This window comes from Astatotilapia calliptera, chromosome 23 (genome assembly GCF_900246225.1).
Source record: "Astatotilapia calliptera chromosome 23, fAstCal1.2, whole genome shotgun sequence".
NCBI classification, from domain to species: Eukaryota; Metazoa; Chordata; class Actinopteri; order Cichliformes; family Cichlidae; genus Astatotilapia; species Astatotilapia calliptera.
The window spans coordinates 33,463,546-33,485,895 of NC_039323.1; the positions used below are offsets into that span (position 1 = coordinate 33,463,546).

The 22,350-nt window shown below is 39.4% G+C and overlaps 1 protein-coding gene across 3 annotated transcripts in view; it reads left to right on the plus strand.

The window, feature by feature from the left end:
- LOC113016986 (gamma-aminobutyric acid receptor subunit beta-3-like) overlaps nt 1-21,128 on the plus strand; it is a 91,247-nt gene extending 70,119 nt beyond the window's left edge. For 2 of the 3 annotated variants that reach the window (XM_026160232.1, XM_026160234.1), the window contains 5 exons: nt 1,753-1,890; nt 8,732-8,884; nt 15,689-15,936; nt 17,280-17,348; nt 20,697-21,128. In XM_026160232.1, the coding sequence (XP_026016017.1) occupies nt 1,753-1,890; nt 8,732-8,884; nt 15,689-15,936; nt 17,280-17,348; nt 20,697-21,068 (980 nt within the window). In that variant the 3' untranslated portion in view covers nt 21,069-21,128. The remainder of the gene's footprint in view (nt 1-1,752; nt 1,891-8,731; nt 8,885-15,688; nt 15,937-17,279; nt 17,349-20,696) is intronic. The other variant, XM_026160233.1, reaches the window with a different exon arrangement.
- The last annotated feature ends 1,222 nt before the right edge of the window (nt 21,129-22,350 follow it).

Below are 22,350 nucleotides of genomic sequence, written 5' to 3' on the forward strand. Positions count from 1 at the left end.
TGGAGACTATAAAAGAAAACCTCAAAAAAAAAGGAGTCTGTGCAAGACTTTACCCTCTGTCATGCATTTTCCTCTGGTTGCTTGCTGGTTCTATTGTAGCAAATATAATATTGAACTACGTCTACATAATCTGTGTCAATTATGCAGAACAACACAGGGGTTATTGTTCTGCATGCAGAGATATTTTTTTTAAACAAGCAATAAAAAGAGCTATAAATGCAAAACAGGAATATAGACAAACAGCAGGCCAAGGCATCAACCTGAGGGCAAGTCATTTAAAAATAAAAGTGATAAGTATATGGTAAGCATTCATTTATTGGTCACCTAACCAATGTAAGTCTAGTATTCGCTCTATTTTTAGCTCATTTAAGCCATTGGCCTATTTAATAGGTACACCTAGCTAGTTTCAGGCTGAACCCTATTTTGCTTTCAGAGCTGCCTTTCTTGTGGCACAAATTCAGCAAAGTCCTGGAAACATTCCATATTGACATGATAGTGCAAAACACTTAGCCCTCAGTCGATGTTTTCTCTTTTTTTGATCATTCATCACTGTGTAGAAAAATCTCAGCAGTTTCTGAAGTACTGAGATCAGTCGGTGAGACACCAACAGCCATGCAAAATTCAAAGTCACTTAAATTGATCTCTCTTCTTCAATCTGTGCTCACAATCAGCTCAGCTCTTGACTATGTCTACATGCCTAAATGTGTTGAGTTGCTGTCATGCGATTGGCCGATTGGATATATTTTGTTAACAATCAGTTTACTTATCCATTTCAGGATCCAGTGTGCCGGAGCCTATCCAGCCTATACAGGGCGAGCATGTAGAGTTGGAGGGAAATTCACATTCACACCTACAGCCAATTAGGAATCACCAACTGACTTAGAGTAACAAGGTTAGGTTAGATTAGGTTATATGTGGCCATTTAGCTGCTAAATGCTGCAAATGACTTTGGCCCTGTTCTGTTTTGTGCTGATAGCGAGCAGGCCATCGCGGCTTTAAACAGGGCTGATAAGAAACAGTGACACGAAACCGTGATGGCGTGGGCCAAAACAATGAGCTGAAAGACACCAAAGGGCTCGTTACAGACAGGGCATCCCATCTCTCTGTAGGGTGTGTTATTACGAATAACTGGGATGCCATTACACGTGTTATGTCGATATAAAAATATTGATTCAAGCAGATTTAAGTTAGACATTTCACATATTTATTTGTGAGAACTCCTCAGCGTTTGAATGCTGTATCACTTAGCAGCAGTGAGTGTCTCTGCTCGTCCTTTACAGACATCCTCAGGGCACCACTTGGTTTCATGTCAGCCTTCTGATTGGGCACTGATTTACACCTGGCATGCCAACAATACGGCAGGATAGGATTAGGCTTATCAGGAACACATAGAGTTTAAGGCTAGTTAGAGCCAATATCTCGGCTAGAGTAAGAACAAAGCACATTGTAGATGTTTGTATTTATATTGTTTTTGGTATCATCCCCACAAAAATACTAAAGCAAGATCTGCTAATGGCACTGGACATGTCTATTTTATAATTCTTCTGACATTTTCCAAACCCCAAGTAAAGCTATTAAGAAAAGCGCCTGGTACTTGGAAACAACTTCAAAAGTGTTTTTTTATTTCCTTCCCAAATGACAGCCCAGTTGGATGATCAGCAACACTGCATGTCTTGGTCTCCAGTGATGGTTAGACAGATGGTTACACCTTGGTGTGCATGTGTGTGTGTCTGCGCACGTCTTCTTCTACAGATGGCTACACCACAGACGACATCGAGTTCTACTGGAAGGGAGGCGAGTCGGCTGTGACGGGGGTGACACGGATCGAGTTGCCTCAGTTCTCCATTGTCGATTACAAGCTGGTGTCCAAGAACGTAGTCTTTTCCACAGGTAAATGCTTCATCAGCTGGATTACCTCTGGGAATAATGCCCGGTGAGGCTAACTAGGGGATGTGACATTTTAGATCATATTGTCCATTTCATGCACTGGCCTGTTTTCGGGAGCTGATTATTCCATCAGTTTCTGCAGCAAACATGCCAAAATGTCTGTTGATCTTATATCAACAGATATAATATATATATTGGTGCTTTTAATTGGATTGAAATGAGGAAATGCGCCGTCTTTGAAGTATCCCTCATGCAGCAGTAGGCAACGCAAGCTTGTTGGAATGGTGCTTAAGCGGGACATGTGGTAAATTAGAAAGTATATCATGCCCACTTCTGGCAGTTCTTGACCCAGAGAGGTGAAGTTTAATGGATGTAATGGTTCAGTTATTGTGCTATCAGTAGGAAATGTAGCTGAAGACTCTTATCAAGTCAGTGTGATTGCAGCAGTCTGATTGAGAAGCCCCTGAAAAATTGGTTTCAAATACAATAATAATAAATAGTCATAATTAAAGACATGAATGTCTAAGTTTGTAGTTATTATTTATGAAAACCTCAGTTTCAATTCAGTTTTATATAGATAATACGATATGATTTATATAGCCCCAAACCACAACAGCTATCCTTTCAAGATGCTTCATAGTGTAAGGTAAAGACCCTAAAATAATGGGGAGAGAGCCCAAGCAACTAGGCAACCCCTATGAGTGACCACTTGGCGACAGTGGGAAGAAAAAACTCCCTTTTAACAGGAAACAAACCTCCGGCAGAACCAGACTCTGGCAAGGCAGCCTGCTGAACAGCTGGGATTGAGGGGAGGAAGATGGGACAAAAAATGATATTAAACAGTCACACAGCTGTTTGCAGATCTGATCTGAAATGTTGTTCCTTTCAGAAATCGCTCATGTTGAAACAACTAAATTGATGTAGGTTTGAAAGAAAATTGTATCTTAACATAAAAGTTGTATCAACATTTTTTGAATTATTTGTATAGCTTCATTCACTGTCATCACAATACAGTGACAAACACTTGAGGATGAGGATGTTACTTTAATACTGTTACACCCTACTATATTCACTCTCTGTGGGCTAAAATCTCCCGCTGCACTACAAAGCATCCTGCTGCTAGAGCCCAGCCGATATTCAGTGATTCAAATATTGTGATAGTCCGATATGTGGGCAGATTTTTTTCCCTTTCAGAAACACGAAGCATAAACAGATTGTCACGAGCCAGCAGATCTCAGACCTTATTTATCATCAAATGACCTTTAACCTCTAATGAAATGTGGATGACAAGAAACACTGAGGAAGAGTTTCAGTATAGTTAGAAGGCAAAATGACAGGTTAAGGCAACTTGTAAAGTCAATGTATATGAAGGATTTACCGTATCACATTTCATGTTCTAATTCATGTGTGTCAGATCGCTGTAGAGGAGCTATTTTAACAAGTAATCCTCATTTCAATCATATTCCATGAACTTTGATTTGACACGTCGCCCATCCACTGAGGTCCAAAATGAATCAGACTGTTACTGAATGTGTACATTTACGCCGGAACGCAGAGTGTTTATGAACATTTCGAAACCAGCGACCATATAATCTGGTCAGAGGGGACACATCGAGAAAGGCGGCTTCTCCGGAGCCTCGGAAATAAAAGCTGTGTGACATTTAGTAATAATGTAATTTCTCACAGAAGTTATGCTCATGAGGAAGTGCCACGCTGGGTCTGAAAAGGACATGCACAGTAAATCACTCTTTGTTTGCCTTCTCGGGCGTGCGTAACATTTCTGTTGTGGCCGTTCTGTGTTATTTTCTGTTTTTTCATGCTGAGATGCTGTTGAAGCACGCGTGCACCTTTCTCTGTCTGTACTGCACGTGCGGCTGCTTTCCATTTACCATCATACGCGGGTGTCTCTGCCCTTCATGTGAATCACATGTAAGTGTGCCGATGCAAGCGCGTCTCTTGTTTATGAGAGGCGGCTTGTCCCTTGTGGGTGGTGGCTATTATTTTAATGTCCGGTGGTCTGCTCGCCCGCTCAGGATGTGTGAAGCACATCAAAGGCTCCCTGCCAGGCTGCCTAATGATCAGGTCTTGTCCATGTCATGTGCCACTAGCAAGCCTTTAGTTCCCTTCCCTTTTTTTCCTTTCCTGCTATCCCTCCAATCTGTCACTATCTCTCTCCCTCTTTTCTCTTCCTCCTGTTTTCCCTCCGGGCTTTCTTTAATATAACTTTTCTTAGTGCTTTTAAAAGGTGTGCTTGGATGCCAACTACCCTGCTCGCTGCAAGAAAAAAAACCCGGGTTTCAGGGCATCATAAATTCATGTGAAATGAGGCCCTCAACACATCAGTGTTTCTCATTTAAACACACACAAACTGTCTGTTTGGATGCGAGGGTAATATCTGCATGTCCGTATGGAAATGCTTGTATGGCCACTAGGGCAACATTTCTGAGTTAGGTAATATTTAATAGACTGTATAGAAAAGATGGATGTTGCTACCATGGTTTCAAAAGTCTGCTCAGGAACAACTCAAGGAACACAACAAAGCTCGCTTAGTCCCAAACCAATCAAGCATCAGAACAAGCTTGATTCACTGATGTTACCTAATGGATCCAAAGTCCGGCACCCCCAGAGATCCTCTGTGTGTGCATCAGGAGGTCAGAGCTCTTTTTGGCAGAACAGAGAAGCAACAAAATACTAAGCGGGTGGCTTTAATTCTGTGACTCGTTGTTCTTTAAGCCTCGAATATACCTTCGAGTTTGTGTGTTTTAGAAAACAAGAAATGCTTCGTTAACAGCTTTAGAAAAAAAAGCCCTGAAAGTACTCATTTTTAATTAATGTAGGACTGAAATTCATTAAGAAGCTTTTGCAGACTGCGCACAAGGACAAATCTGGCTCACTTTTGCCGAGCAACGGTATTAGAAAAAAAGACTTCACTAAGACTTCTGCTGCATACTTGCGATACACTTTTAAAAGCCAGTAATGCAAACAGTTATATCATGCAGTGCTTCATCTGAGCTGCAGGTAGTCAGCCCAACATAAAAACACGGAAAGCTAAAAAAACAACCTTCATAAAGAAAGCTTGAGCAGCAGGATCCAGTGCAAGATTGGCGCGTATGGGGTCAGTGGATCCCTTAAAGATGCGTCTCATTGCCAGAATCAAACTGTCAGTGGATACAACACAGCCTCTCATTGCTTCTAAACCTTGACAGTAACACTCCTGCGATCAGCGTGTCAAAGCAGACAAAAAAAGTCACCACCTTCAGCCTTACCCAGACTCCACTATATGACTGCCATCATCACCTTAACTCTTTGCCTTTTCTGTTTTTTTCCCCCTCTTCTCCGTCCTCCCTCTCCTCCCTCTCCTCCCCGCCCTCGCACATGGTGTTCCTCCCACTTGCCGATGTTGTTTGGTATAGCAGTTACAGCCAGTACTGCTCTACACCCACACACAAGTGAACCTCAGCCTCCTCTTTTTCTGAGCCACTTCTGCATCTGCTACTGCGGAGATACTCTGCTCCGATTTAGGCTGGAGGAGTTGCCATTAAAGCTGCATCTAAAAGAGTGAATGGGATATTGCCACAGTCTGTTCCTATATTCACACTGCAGTGAAGTGTAGGTTCAGCATGTGTGGAGTTTATTCACTGCTGCCAAAACTGTAAATATTGGAGAATCATTGAATGTGATAAACAACGCATACTTTGTGTATTTATATGAACGCTAACATATGCTCGACTGTGAGATGAAGCTTTGGTTAAAGTTGCACAAAGAATTAAACACAGAAGCTTATGGAATTAGCTAGTTGAGACAATTAATTGATCAGTGAATCATTTAAGCAACTAATCAGTTGATTAGTGAAAGTCAAACGGAGTCAAATTCTTCGTTTTGGCCAAATAAGGTTTTTTGTAACTCATTTTAATCAATACATCCAGGTAAAATTTCACAATCACACAGTATTGGGGCAATGTGTCAGCTAGTGAGCACACCCTAGATATGCCTCCTATAGAAATCGAATGATTTTTTTTCTTTTATTCAGTATAACCCAAAATGATTGACTGAACCCATAAACTAATCAGTAAAGTCTTTACAGGATTAGAGAGCCTTTCCAGTTCTGACAAACCTGCCTACATAAACGTTCTTGCCGATATTGACAAGGGTTAGACTCTCAAACCAACAACTTGTGTCTCTAACCCTAAGATGTAGCTTTTACTTTAGATTTGATTGTTGTTAAGCTGACTGGAAAACCAAATATACCAAACAACATCCATGGATGTCTGGTGCTTGGTGAGGTAACTTTGGAACAACCAATCAAATTGGCACGAGGATCTGTTAACACCAAAATCCCTACTTTAGGCTTACATGCTTTACTTGTATTTATTTGTAAGTGGAAGTGATGGGATAATTTGGGATATTTTATTACACCTAGTTAGGTGTAATATTACTTTAGCATGTGTTCATGTTTCTAATTAGTCGAGTCATTCGTAATGAGTCATTTGGCACCGGGCCCCGAGAGTTGAGGCTCGGGTGTGAAATTTATGGTTTTCAGGGTTTTTATCGTTAGCTCGGTTTCCCTGGGTGTTTTCCCGTGTTGTAGTTGTTTTATTTTGAAAGAAATATTTACGCGTTACCATAGCGATCAGAGAGCATTAAGAGGCAGCGAGGAGGATGTTACTCTGTGTTGTTGGCACATTTCTGGAGGAATAAGTTACACAATTACACAGTGAATTTGCGTTTATTATTATATTTACAAAATACCACAGTTTTTGTCTTGGTCGTATCATTTTATTTTGTTGTATTTATCCGCGACACCGCAAAGGCTGGTCCGTAAAATTATTCTGACATTAAACCGGTCCGTGGTGCAAAAAAGGTTGGAGACCTCTGGACTAGATGGACAAAACTATCAGGCCACACCTCATAATCTGAATTTTGTCAAAAAGTGGGTCATTCGAAAGAGCTCACTGAATTTTAGTGCGGTAAACAAATAGGTTGCTAAGTCAACTGATGAAAATTCTACCCTCTTAGATATTCCACGATAAGCTGGTTTTAATGCAAAGTGCAAATGCTTTAGGAGCCACAGGAATTCAGCCATGAAGTGGCTGTGTAAAGTCCCAAAGCAGGGTTACCAAGTGCTCAGGTGCAAAGTGTGTAAAAGTTGCCAACACTCTGCTGAGTTGGCATTAAGATCAGCACTAAAACTGTGCGCCAGGAGCTTCATGGCATGGCAGTTCCTGCAGGGGTAATGTGTAGGTGGCCTAGTCCTTTTGTCTATATACTTCTGTATTTCTACATGGTTTTTATCTTGAAGGACGCAGTTATAGAAATAAAAAGAAATAAAAGTGGCATTAAAACTGAACAAATGTTATCTACTTGATAAATAAATTAAATGAAAACCAAAAGACAAGCAAAAATCATTATGTTTCAGGGACCTTTTTAAAAAATATTTCAGAACTCATGAAGGCACGAAGGTCAAGGGAAAAACGTCTTTTTTGCATCAATAAAGAATATTTTTCTTCATGTTGACTTCAGTGTACATGTATATTGTCTGGTATGTGTTTGTGGTACATGTATAGACTTTGTTGTTCATTTGTTTGTTGGTGATAAAAATTTGATAGGTAGGTGGAAAAATAATGAATTTAAGCCTAGTAGGATTCACTTTCTGGGAACTATGAATATCTTCAGTATAATAAACAAATCCCATATAGACCAGTTGGGCCAACACTGCATTATAGCCTGCTGGTGCGAGACTGTTTTGGGAGTATAATGAGTTAATGTGGGCTTTGTGCATGACATACTAAATAATTCCACTGATCCATCATGATATAAAATGGGGTTTGTGGGTGCTGAATGCTTTAAAAAGTCAAATCAGTCAATAGCACTTAGAGTACATAATAACATTTGATGTATGGCCTGTTTTTGAAATTATATGTTGCCATTTTTATTGCTATCTAACATACAGCTGGTGCTGAATCTTAATGAGATTGGGTGTGGGGGGGTTTTTTTTGGGGTTTTTTTTAAGTGACTCTATGAAACTCCACACAAGTGTGTAGTCGATTGGACCCACGCTCACCATAAGTAGCTTTGGCTGACACCCACGGATTGGCAATTACAGCATAATGGGCCCCACTTCTCCTCCAATATAAAACAAAAATGGAAAAATGTCTAAGAATAGTGGGAGTAACAAGCCATAGATAAAATCTATATAGAGACATTATGCTAGGAGATTGATGAGAAACCGTGCCACGCCATTTATATCAGCGCTTCATGCACAGTCATGCACAGACTCTGTTTATATTTCAGGTCATGGAAAAAAAATTAATGGCAAAAATGCTCTCTCAAAAGCAGCGCTATAATTTGAAATTCCTGACTTATGAAGCCTCTGAAGCACCGCTACATGCATTTATAAAGCTCAGCATTCTTGTAATGCCGAATCCTTCAGAATCCACCCATGAATTATGGAGGTGGATGATGTGGAGAATTGATAAATCAAAACGTGGTGAAATTTTTATCACCGTCCTGAATATTGTGTCACATCTCTCTGATGCATGACTGCAGTTTTGTGTGCGCGTGTGAGAGCGAGTCAGTGTGCGTTTGCGCGTTTGAAGGGGATGCTTGTTACCATGGCGACCCATGCTGCTGGGGTTGCTGTGGAAACTGAAACAAAAACACGAGGTGTCCCTGCATGCTTCTCAGAAGAACAAAGTTAAAACATTATCAAGTGAATGCAAAAATAACGTCTAAGGGATGTTAATATGTTTCATTTTACCAGTTTTTATATTACACGCCATGAACCTTCAGAGGTTCTTGCCTACTTTATCTCTCAACCACTCGTCTCTGTCTCGCTTATCTTAAGGTGCCTACCCTCGACTGTCTCTGAGCTTCAAGCTGAAGAGGAACATCGGCTACTTTATTTTGCAGACGTACATGCCATCAATCCTAATTACCATCCTCTCCTGGGTGTCCTTCTGGATAAACTATGATGCGTCAGCAGCCAGAGTGGCTCTAGGTAAGTAGTGGTGACTGTTTAAGAGCAAGTATTTTTCTTTCTCAGATGAGGTCGGGGACTGGTAGAAATCAGAAGCTGCCTTTCTTCCTTCAGCTTGATTCCCAAAATAGTCTGAACTTCTCCTGTTATTGTGTCTGAGCTTTGGGAACTGGCCTGTAAATGGATGGACTAAATGGTGATAGATTTGAGGAAAAGTGCCATCCTGTATGTCTTAATGGACTGTTTTTATCCATTGTGACAGTTTCTGTAGGGCAAAAGTACAAATTCACTGAGAAGCCTTCACGAGCTACAAATTCATCACATATCTAATGGGCATTATTTAACCTCTACTTGAGTGGTGCAGTTTAGTAGCACTCAACAATGCAGAGATCAAGTAAACAAGTCAGTGGTATGTAATTATGGAGATTTCAAGCTGGAGGCTGAAGCATAGTTTTGCCTTTGTGTAAAGCTGAGCCGACCACACATCAGGCAAGTGCAATGGTCAGGATATGAAGGCAGCCAAGGTAATATCTCAGGTGCAATTTATACATAGTGCTTTCCACAACACTCATACTTGACATGCTAAATAGGTAATTAAGTGTTCATTAAGCTACACCTCTAAATAACAGAGGTCCAGTTCAAGCGTAAGGAGTAAGGAAACGGCTCTACTGCCTATTTCTGAGAGAGGGTGGTCTCTTCCTTTAGTTTTTATAAACCCCAAAACAAGATGAAACTCAAAAGAAGTATATGTGATATAGCTTTTGTTAGCGCTAATATTATGCAAGGTAGCCATAAACCATGTTTAGCCGTAAGTACTAGCTGTGAATACTGCTGTAAAAACAGCATACTGTCTGTACTAAGATTGTGTTGAACATTTATTAGCAGCAACATGGCAACCAGAGATCACTTCAAGTGACGACAGGCAAAATAACCACTGGTGACTTGAAGTGGGCGAGTCCCGAGTTACACTGTTCTCAACTTTGTAATTGCTAATGCTAACTTCAATGTTGCTTTGCAGTTAGCAAAATAACGTTTTGGTTACTTTGAGCAAATCACTACTTTATGGAGTTTAACTACCTAGCAAACATAGTGAAAACTGTGACATTATTCGATGGATCAAAGCGGTTTGTGGTAAGATTACGCCACAAATGAACATATGTTGATATTTCCTCAAATTTTTGTGTTTCAGCAATGTCTACTCTTACGAAGCAAGAAATGTCAGTCATACATACAACAAAGAAAGAAAATGGATGTGTGGTTTTTTTTTTTACAGCATTGGAGTGATAAATAATTTAGATATGAAATAGATGCAATCAGACAGCCACTCTGCATAAATCCAGATAAGTTCAACATGTAATACACAATCAGTTGTGTGTTGCTTACTTGCTTATCTGGATAGTCACCACCATTTACACTCTGTCCCCCAGTATTAGTATAACCTTTTAGAGCAGTCTGATCTAAGTCTTTATTAGTTCTCTAATCATTTTTGTTCTAACAATATGTCAGAAAGTGTGTTACATAATATAACAATTGTGTGAAATATCATTGTTTAACGCTACTGGTTAAACTAAGTAACACATTTTTAACCAAACAGATGATGAGATGGTGAGCCTTTCGTTAGTAAGATTTCCCATTGTTAGAGATGCTGTAGGTGGTTGGAGAGAACTAACATTGTCAGATACCCTTCAGGGACTATTTTGGAGCCATTTCACAGTGAAAAGAGAAGGCTCTCTCTGAACTGGCAACAAGCCACGGATTCATGCAGCAAAGCCTCCGCAACCGGCAAACTTTTCCAAAAAAAAAAAAAGAAATTCCAAGTTGTGCTAAATAAATGATGCCATGGAAAATGAAAGCACAGCTTTATGTGCTAATCTTGAATTAGGAATATTTGTAGTTGTTTTCCTTTATTGACTTTTCATAAAATGCTTTCATAACACTTAACTATCCCAACTAGGCAAATTAAGGCAGAAGGGGCCAGACCTTTAAAATCCCAGACTGTAATCAGTTGGCAGTAGTAGCCAACAAGTAGTCAAGTTTGGCTGCAACTAAAGATTTAAACGAATCAGTTGATGACTGATTGGGTAATTATTCAGCTTCTAAAAGTGTAAGGTGACCTTTTGAGGTTGGTTGTCCAAAATCCAAAGACAGGCAATAAATCTGCAGTGCTGCTCTGCCGTTGTGGACAAACTTGACGGAAACTTTCAGGTGTGGCTGGAGATGGGTGAGCAGTAAATGTTTGCCCAGGGGCCAAATAGTTCAATCTGGCCATGCCAATTGATTGCTGCTTCAGTCCTTCAGTTCAGTTTGTAAGGATAGATAATGGACCAGTAATGACCTTAACACATCATAATGCTTTTTGGAAAACATGTTTTGATCCATTACCTTTCAGCAGCATCCATCTGTTCCCCTGCTACCCTGGAGGGAATCTGTGTGTGTGTGTGTGTGTGTGTGTGTGTGTGTGTGTGTGTGTGTGTGTGTGGGTGTGTGTGTGTGTGTGTGTGTGTGTGTGTGTGTGTGCATATACTTCTCTTTTACTGCACGGTTTCTTTACGTATCTTTTCGTCAAGGCATGTATGCAATATCCGGTCATTATCGTATGCCTTGGAGTGTATGTCTGCTTTTTTTGTATGTGTGATAGCTGCAATATCCGGCATGTAGCTCGACAGGCGAAAGGCAACCAGAGGTCCATTCTCTACTCCTGATGGACCTTTTTGAGCTTTCAGCAGATATCTTGATTGTGGAAGAGGCTGTGTGTGTGTGCATGGATTGCTCTTTGTGTCTATGTGTGTGCACACACCTGCCGGTAAAAGCAGTGTAATGATCAGGAGGAAATCAATTCCAGGAGGCAGCAGGCAAACAATTGAATTGTTTGAAGGAGAATCTCATTTTCCTGAGCAATTCCAAAGGATTGCAAAGTTACAAATTACCTGCTTGCACCTTAATCTGGTTGCAAGCTTTTTTCCACAGTCAGGACCTTTATTCATACTTGTATTATGTGTACAGTAAGGGTACAGTTAGCTGTACAAGAACACTTTTAGAGTAACATAAGACACATAAGTTTGAAATCAGTATATGTTTGTTCAAACTTTTGAAATTTTCATATGGAATTTTTACCTATTAAGAGATGGAGATCTTTTAGCAAAAGGCCGACTACATGTAAGAGAGTTGATTTGAAAGGTCAATTTTATACTTCCTGATGATGGCTGTGTTTAGCATCTAACCTCATCTAACATCTAACCAGTTTAATGTTGACCTGGTGAATGTTGAGAGGTTAAAGTTTATAGACAGTGTGCTACAATTCCAATGTCAGGCTGTTTTAGATTAGATAATACATATCATAACCATCTATCCATTTGGATAGGTGGGATACACCATTGGCAGGTTACCAGTCAGTCACAGGGCTAAAACCGACAGGTAACCATTCATTCTCAGATTCACACCTCAAGCCACTTTAGAATCGTGAGTTAATCTAACATTCATGTCTTTGGACTGTGAAAGAAGAAGCAATACCCTGAGAAAACCCACACGCAGAGGGGAAAGCATGCTCAGCACAGAGAGGCCACTGATGTGTGGATCACCAGTGAGAACTTAGAAGGTCTGATAAATCTTTAACTCTTACCCCTTGGACATCTACTGGGAGTAGCCCCCCAAAAAACACATCTTTATTGATATATACTGAGGCGTCAAAACTTGTCATTAAGGGTACAAAATAACTCTACAAGCTACTGAGTGACCTCTTAAGTTACAAAGGCACATAAGGGGTAGTTTCCAAAGTTTGAGATAGAGACCTATTTGCTCCAAAATCATCTGTTCATGTTCATCAGTCACTTAGCTCCAGTGCCCTCAACAGCCATGCTAGTTACCACTTTTGTTGCGCATGCACTAAAATAACTTAATTTTAATGTCAGAAAAAGTAGAAGTATGTCAGTAGAGTTCTGCTTTCTGCCCCAGAACTTCAAATGCCAAAGCTGAAACTCTACAGACTGCTGCCAAGTTTTCTTAGCTTTCCAAGATGTAAGTATATCTGTTTGGTTTAGTTTGCAGTCCTACTAGACTGCCTGTACCCCTTGAAGAACAAAGACATTTTTCTAATGATTGTCAAACCACATCTTTATGGACGTATTACTACATTTTTATGTGCTTTAAGCCCCGCGTGCAGTCCTATCAGACTGACAGTTTGCGCTGTCTGCAAGTGATGAATTGAAGTGTTCAATTAACACTGCTTTGATTTACCTCCTGTGCCTGTCATTTTACAGGCATAACGGGATTCTGTATAATATATCTTTTTCTCTTTTCATAATGTGGAGCTGTGTTCCTAATGGCCTATTGGCACATGATTAGAGGAGATTTGATTGCCGTGCGCCTTTGTTCCAGCTGTTTGGGTGGAAAAGAGATTTGGGGACATATAACAAGAGAAAGGTGGGGGAGGGGACTCTTAAAAAAATGTGCTGCGTGAGCAAAGAGGGAAATCACCACAAAATGATGGCAAGATTAAGAAGCGGGGAACAATGAGACAAGACAAGGTGGGGGGAAGGAGGAGGGGAGAGACCAGAAGGAAAGGGAGCAAGAGAAACCCCATCAAACTATATTTCTCCCCAAAGAGTGTAACACCGTGATGAAAGAGGAGGGAGGCCCACATGCGCGTGGCCCCTTGATTAAATTGTCCGAACAGGGAGCGAGGGAGGGGGCAAATGAAAGGAAGTGAGGACTGGAAGAAGAGAGGGAGCGAAGGACAGAGATTAATGGTACAGCTCAGCGAACACCTATAAAGAACAAGACTGTCATTATGTGGAGGGAAAAAAAAGAAAACCAGATTGCACCATCCAGTACGGGTGGTGGCACTGAGCACGTGCACGTGCGAGCAAGCTCATGCGCATTCAGACCTGCAGTGCACACACGCGAGTGCTGTTTAGCCTTGTAATGTGCCAATAAATCACACGAAGGCTTGGACAGACCTTAGCTCTCCTGCACCCTCCTCCGCGACCCCCCTCTGACTGCTCCATGTCTCGTTGCTCTACTTTATGGCACATGAACCAAAAACCTTTGTGTGAGTTAAAGAGAATTCAGTGTTCATGCTGTTTGCCCATCCTTTCTTACAGTGGGTGCTCAGGGGTCATCGTAAAATGCATTGACCCTCATCCAGTTCTATATGTGGCTATAATTTTACGAGGCTCACCTCATGCTGTCGTTCTGCCATGTGTGAAGGTGCTCTTACTGTCAATGGTGTGTTTTATCCCTAGTAGTTAAGGTTACCAGGAGCTGGGGGCTAGATACATGCAACACTATTCTGATGAGTTATTTCTGCTTGGTAACCAAGGGGGCAGTTGGATGTTACAAGGCAGACCTTTGAATTTCAATGAGGCAGACTTTGTGCACCTACCTAGCAGCTTGTGCCTGCTGATCGCTTTTATATTTAATCCTGTTTACAACGGGCAAATTGTTTTAGGATTTTCAAATCAAATACATGCCCTCACCCTTGCTGCTATTTCTTGCTGTTTCTCTGGTTCTTGATGATAGCAAGCACCATAATCTTTTTTTTTCTCTGCCAGGTCAGTTGTGCTCGTAACTAGCAATGGAAACAGCCACAGTACAAACATGTTTTTTGTAAAAATAGCCTTGTTACTGTAGTAACGACAAAGACATCTGCTGGAGTTTTCAGTGTGACCTTAAGGTTTCGGTCGAGACAGCAGCATCTGTTTAAAGACAGTCTCGGACTAATTAAGCGTCAGATATACCATCCAGGATTGATTATGAAGATTGGTCATGAGGAAGCCTCGGAGAAAAAAAAAAACAGACTTCCTCCACAGTTTGTCTTTGAAACATTTTGCTGAGTGATCTAAATCCAGTAATGTTACTGTGATTAGTTTAAAAGCCTCAATTAAAAGGATAACAGTCCGAGAGGTGAGGGTTTTTTGTTTGTTTGTTTTAATGAGGTAAGCCAAGATATGCGATTATATAGGGCAGCAATGGCATACTACATGCAAGTGGGTTTTTAAATATTTCGTGTGTAAGATACACCCAACAAGTAAGCCAGATGTTAGGTTCAGCTTCTTTGCAGTCTAACATGTTTTGAGCTTTTCTTTTGATTCTTATTGTCTATTTAGTCAGACCCAGAAGACCTACCTGCATTTTTGTTATTTTCAACAAGGTACAATAGCATAAAAACACTACAATGCATCCATATAAATCAAAAACCTCATCACTTCTTCATGAGCATGTCAAGACATGGCTTCTATTTTTGATCGTCGTGCTGACCTCCTACTCTGTGCCTTCTTTCATGGTTCTCAAACTGGTGGAAAGAGCTAACGTGAATTGTTGTTTCAGGATTCTAGTAGACTTCAAGAGTAACATCCTAATAGAGAAAATTCATTAGAGATGATGGGGCTGTGCCAGCAAATGGTACAAAAGTACACAGGAAGATGATTTTGAATATAAAACCAACTAAACTTAAGTCATGTTTTATAAGCCCAGTCCATCACCTCATTAGATAAACAGTCCAACCAATTGTTATCCCTTTGGTTCAGCTACCTAGTCTTTCTAAAGTAGACATGTTCGTCCTTAACAAGACTTGGATTTCTTAAAGTTGGCACCATATTTTCCATAGCTAACATCTCCTGAGGGCTACTGACATCTCTGTTCTATACAAACTATATAGTGCGTTGCCTTGAGGATCGTTTCTGGCAATTTCATTTTCTCTCTTTTTTCTATTTAAGAAGAAGTGTTTTAGTGCTTGCCGAGAATCTGTAGACCAGTTGTTGTCTCTGCTGTAGGCATTTGCTGTAAATATATAGATCAAAAATACAATGTTTTTTCTTCTATTTGAAGGGATCACCACTGTGCTAACCATGACCACTATCAACACCCATTTGAGGGAGACACTCCCAAAGATCCCCTACGTTAAGGCTATCGACATGTACCTGATGGGCTGCTTCGTCATGGTTTTTCTGGCCCTGCTTGAGTACGCCTTCGTCAACTACATCTTCTTCGGGAGGGGCCCACAAATGCAAAAGAAACTGGCAGAGAAGGCAGAAAAGGCCAACAACGAGAGGGCGGCTAAGTACGACGCGGCAAGGGTAGGTTTGAATTTGATTATTGATCACTGGATACCTGGGTGTGTATTATCACAACAGCAGCAGAGAAAATCAAGGAATCTGGGAAGTTTGTTACATATTTGTGAATATTTCAAATCTGCCACCAAAGCCAGCAGTGAAAATGCTTTGCCTTTAAAATCAAAAGCCAAACATGAAAACTTTCGAGTCTTCTTCATTCTAATTTCAAATGCCATCGTTATTGTTATTTAAAAATTAACTATTTATTGTTTTAAGATATTTTTTTTGTTACCAGCACCTGAATACTACTGACAGTAAACATGTAGGTAAGAGTTTTCTAAGCTTAATGTAGCCATAGTGTAGCTGGTGTTGCTGACGTTACACTGTTTGCGTAACTTCAAAAAGTTAATAGACAGGCCCAAATAGGAGGCTTTGTATATACTATAAGTTTGAAGTGAGAAGTTGCAGGATTTAGCTCGGCAGGAAGGCTGATAAAATGTGGCGTGGGTGATAATACGTTGTAGATACTGAATAAAATTTGAACACTGTCTATTTAGCTTTAAAGGCAAACCCTGCTAGCATGCTATATAGCCGACAGCACGGCTGGACGGCAGCTGGTGCGCTGCCAAAACGTTCTGGGAGTGTGAGTACACTGAAGAGAAATGTCTTGCCAAATGAAATGGTGTGATGCTGGACTTGTATGTGATATATGTAGCTGCTTTCAGAAGTTTGTTTTTTCTTTTTGGCAGTGCATGCTAGTAAAAGTGGACCAGATCATTCAGAACTTGTACCTGCTCAACTCTAGCTGTATGTGAGTACCAGCGCCATTGCTGGTCAATATGGCCATTCTTTAGCACCAAGAAAATAGGAGAAAAGAAGGGCTAATATGTGCTGTTCTATAACTCCATTGATGGCTTTTGTGATTTGTCGACATTAATGTGGAATAAGTTTGTCCAAATGCATTTTGTTAATACTCAAAATTAAAAGGATTCTTTTCTTTTCAACAGTTAAGAGTGAGGTACTACATTAGGGATTGTTGCCTGTTAGACACTTTTGAAAATGAGTGAAAAATGTGAATGACATGACATTTTTTGTTGTACTGAAAAAATATGAATGTCCACAGTCCTAGCAGGATAACTAAACCTGTCAATGGAGCTGTATGTTAGTTATTCTCAAGAATAATTATCAGTTTCTTTACTTTCATATTCACATATCAGGATATGTATAACAAAAGGGGAACGTTGTATGCTGTTTACCTGCTTTACTTTATTCATAGTGTTCAGTCACAAAATATATTGGTTAAATGGAGAAAAAAAAGTTTCAGACATTTGTTCCCAACATGTGGCTGAAAATCTTCATCTCCTCAGGAGGCAGGTAGTAGGACCGCGTCCCTAAAACGGTCCAATCAGGTTAAAGGTCTTCGCCACTCACGCTCGGTGAGTTGTTTTGTTCAGTGAGACCCTTCAATTCGCCGTCATCATCAGCAGACATGGATGCGTTTTCTTTTGCCTTGATGCAAAAATATTTCTCCATCCATGTGATAAACTGAGCAATCGCAGACATCTCCATGACATCGCAGATTTGCCACATTGGTGTTTCTGATATGACTTGTTTCCTCCTTTCAGAGCTCATTTTGAATGCATGCTGTCTGTATATCTTTCCTCATCGAAGTCATCAGTGAAGCCATTTCTTTCACAGTGCATGTAAGAATGTGGTGAAGCAGTCCACCTGCCAGTGGGTAGTCACTGCAGAGGTCCCCCACCATGCACAGTGGTATACAAAACAAATGAATTAATCTGAATATAGGGAACGAGTGCAGCATATTTACAAAGAAAGATACTAAAGTGACTGTTTTATTTGATTTAATAACATAAGACTTGAAAAACAGTTCATATTTAACCTCAGGTTTATTACACTCCAAAAAGTTGTATTGAGTCTAGTGATGATTGGTAGCCACCATAAGCTTTTTTATTATGTGGTAATTCTTGATTACTGGAGCCCGACTGATATATGATATTTAAGACTGATACCCATATTTGGTGATTTAAAAATCTGATATTGCGCTGTATCAGATAGTATATTTTTTCTTTTAGACACACAAAAGAAACAGATTTGCCTAACCTTTTTCCATAACCATTAATTTATTTACTCCTTCGGTTATTGTGTTTGTGGCATCCCAGACACATTTGACAACAGGGAAATTGCATAATCTCTACGTAACCATCAAATTGTTCAAATAGCTAATAATGTCATTTACTGGCATGACCATAAATCAGTCAGACTCTGGTGAAAGCAGTACATGCACTAAAATCAGAAATGTAGCTGTACTACATGTTAAATATAAGTACAAAGATAGATTTCTACCTATTTCCACAAGATTTGGAATGTTGTGTAAAATAAAAATAGAAATGAGTGATTTACTAATTAATTAAAGCCTGTGTTAAATTAAAAATAGTACAAAGACAATTTATCAAATGTTAAACCCATAATGTTTTTTTTTAAGAATATATGCTAATCTAGCACATTTTTCATTAAATTTGCAATAAAAATATGTTTACCACTCTACAAGGCATTCTTTGACAGAGCTTTTCTTAAATGATATAACTGAGAGAGAGTAGGAATTTGTAAAGAGCCATGATGTGGGCATATCTCTAGAATGCATTTTGGCATTATCTTTCTGAAACAATTAAGGCCATCCCTGGAAATAGTGTCGTCTGGATTGTAGCATGTGATGCTCTAAAATCTGTAGTTGCTGTACAGCATTAACGTTGCCTTCACATACGGGCAAGTTGCCGTATGCTTCCCAATTAAAAATATGTCTTAAATGATTTGAAAATCAGTGTATATTGACATTTTAAACAGTATAACCTGTTTCCAAAAAAGCCTGTATGCTAAGTGCTTCACATCACCAGGTAAGCAGACTAGAGATAGATCACAGTGCTTTAAAAAAAACAATAAAATATTCTGAAATATAATATAGTGTATAGCACATGAAAAATAAAACTTCTGGATGGGGTAGTGCATAGGCTAATAATTAGTAAATCAAACACCTCACAATAACAAGCTTCTTGCAGCAGTTTTAATTCTAACTCAAACAAAAAGGAACGATGGGACTTCCACAGTTGCTACATTTGCATGAGCAATCACTACTTTTCATTAATGTTGATTTGTCTATAATCATAAGCATGGATTATGATGTATTGTATCTTGTGTTGAATTTAACTGTTGAATATGACAATGAATGAACTGAAATAACTTCTATTCAACTGATGTATCAGGTTAGCAATTTAATGTGTTATCATGGACTATATTGGCATATTAATGTGCAGCAGCAATGCAACATGATTACAGTTATAGTCACAATGTTTAAAAAAAAAGTCAATTCTGTGAATATTTGCATGTTAAAATGTGACAAATATGTTTTTGTTTGTTTTTTTTCTCATTTTTGATTTTAGCAAACTGAAGACCTAATTCCATATAGTAAATGCGTTCAACGTGCTATTCAGCCAAAACGTGTTGTAGCTTCTCCAAACCATTGCTACAATGGAGTGAATAAGGAGTAGAGGGAGTAATCCTGACTAACTCCACAGAGACAAAACTCTATGGAAAATGACTCTTCACTTGTCTCTTATCTGTGACCTCAGGAAATACTTTTCAGTTGAGTTTATGGTCTCAATCAGAATGGTGTTCGTGCATTAATGAAACTCAACAAGGTTAACGGACATGCAACTAAGTTAGCTAGCTAGCCATCGAAAATTACTCAAAAATGGGTTTGTTTTTTTTAAAAAAAAAGAGGGCATCTCATACTGTGAATTTAAAGTTGAAAGTTACAATAATTTGCCTTTTACAACTTGAAAAATAAAGACCAGTGTCCTCCGAATGTCAGGTGGTGCTACATATTTCCAGTCTGGATTATTGGTTAGCCTTGTTTTGGACAGCCGATGTTCCATTACTGCCACCTGATAGAACAAGCTCACTTTGATTGCATAGAACAATTGTGTGGGCTTTATGCAGAAAAGGTCAACAATGCCTGACAGATACATTTGTTTATGTAAGCTGCCAAAATCAACATTAATATGAAGTCTACGGTAGCTCCTATTTATTTTTATATGATGTGATGCAGAGTTTGAGTAAAACTAAGCCATCCATCCTTTGAAGAAATACAATAATCCTCGAAACTTTTTCAACACTTTGTTTTGAAAGTGTTTGAACCACAAGGGCTCAGATAAAAGAAAAAAACAATGTTTGATATGTAATCTCATGGGGGAATTCAGATGAGGTCGGGCATGAGAAAAGAAAAGAAAATGCGTAACAGTGCTTTAAAAGGAGCCTCCCATTTTTGCATCCTAATAGATGCAATGTCATACTGGTGGAAACAAAGTAGCAATGAGCCTAACAAGGCCCATTTGTTACTTCAGTATTTGTATTGCAATGTATGTTTTCCTGTTTTCCTAGTGTTAGTTCCGTTTTTCAATGCAAGATATTTTAACCGTTTGAGGGCTAGGTTGCAAAGGTGATGGGACCCAACCCTAACAATAATGCTAATACTCACTCAAGGGGCAATCAGAAAATGCTTTTTTTTTTTTTTTTTTTTTTAATTATATTCTTCTCCCAAGAAACAAAAAAATAATCATTCCAACAAATGGAGCTAGGGTTCGGGTGGTACGGACTTTAAACCCCAGACAGCCATGAAAATCTTTCTTTCAGGATTCCTTCAATTCTTGGTCTTGGAGGGAAGGTTCCTAAAGTGCTGATATTCATAACTGTTTTCTTTCTCCATTCAGGCAGAGCCACATGGTCATGGGAACATTCTGCTGACCACCCTGGAAATCCATAATGAAGTGGCAGGAAGTGAGATCACCACCAGCGTGGCAGACATTAGGAACTCTCAGTCCATGGTGCAGCTGGACAGCACTGCCTCATCGCACATCCAGTATCGCAAGCAGAGTGGCGGAGTCGGTCCATGTTCTGCTAGCCGTCACTCCCTGGACCGCTCCGCTCAGATGAAACGCAGCCGCCTGCGGAGGCGGTCCTCGCAGTTAAAAATCAAAATCCCCGACCTGACGGATGTAAATGCCATTGATCGCTGGTCACGGATCATTTTCCCTTCTGTGTTCTCAATCTTCAACCTCATCTACTGGCTCTACTATGTCTGATTGGACTGTTTTGTTGAGGTGTTTTATTCTGGTTTGTTTTTTTGTTGTTGTTTTTTTTTTTGTGACTTTTTTCATTTCATTTGTTTTTCTTCCTTTTCTCTGTTGCTTTTATACATGATGGAATCTGCCACGTTGAAGACTGTAACACAATAAGACAAAAGTGAAAAAGAGACTGAGAAAAGACTACCGAGTTTTGGACCAAGTTCTCATTTAAGTTGTTTTTATATTTGCAGTGTTTGAACCCTTAGTACCGAGTTCTTTTTATTTTTGAAAGTATGTACTGTAATTGGGATTTGTGACGGTCATTTCCCAACACATTTGCCCTCTCAGTAATGTGTAAATAGCAAGATACAAAGCCAGCAATTGAATAAATATTACAGTATTTGCAAAAAAGAAAAAGAAACAAGAACCAGTTAAGTTAAAGATTTTTCTAATCAAAAAAGTAAGAAATCTTTATACTACACAGGTGATCAGATAAGTGCAGGCAACTCCTAGAAATCATTTACCCTATGCACTATTAATGCATGTAATGATCAGCCGTAGAAGAAAAAAAAATGAGTACTTTTTGCCTTCGGTAATAGCACAACTTCACAGCAACAAACCAATGTGTGTTTGTTTATAGCATTAATAATATACTTCCTACTAAATACAATTTATCATGCATTGAACTGGTAAACCTTTACCCAAACACAATATCTTCAAACTCTTAACATCCCCCAGGTCACTGGCAACCCATTTAGGGGTAGGTTTAGGCTAACATCTACCCTTTTTTAAAGACTTTATCACCTACTTGGAACATCCAGAAAAAAAACTGTACGGCCAAAATGAATGTACTTCATTTGAAAGGTAACATAGTTTCTTCAAATGTGCCCGTTTCCTATGTTAATTAAACAGAACCCTAGAACTGACCCTAGACTGACCACCGATGACCAGCTGGAGGTTAGGAGTTTGAAGCGGAGGTTTTTGTCCTCTGTTCAGAATGATTATGACTCAGGTTCTGAATTTTTTGGGTGTCTTTTTCTTAAAAACCAAACAAAAAAAATGTCGCTGAAATAACTTTTTTGGTCATTTGATAAGGGGAATAGAAAATAATAAGCACAACTATGACAACTGCCATTTCTTTCCTCTTCTACCTTCAACCAACAACACTTTTCAAGTGATAGCATGACAGAATTGCACTTAAATTTCTCCAACATTCTAGAAAAACTGTTTAAGAAAACTGCCAAGGGCCTTTTGGGCAATACAGTTATTACTTATCTCATGAAATATTATGATATTTTTG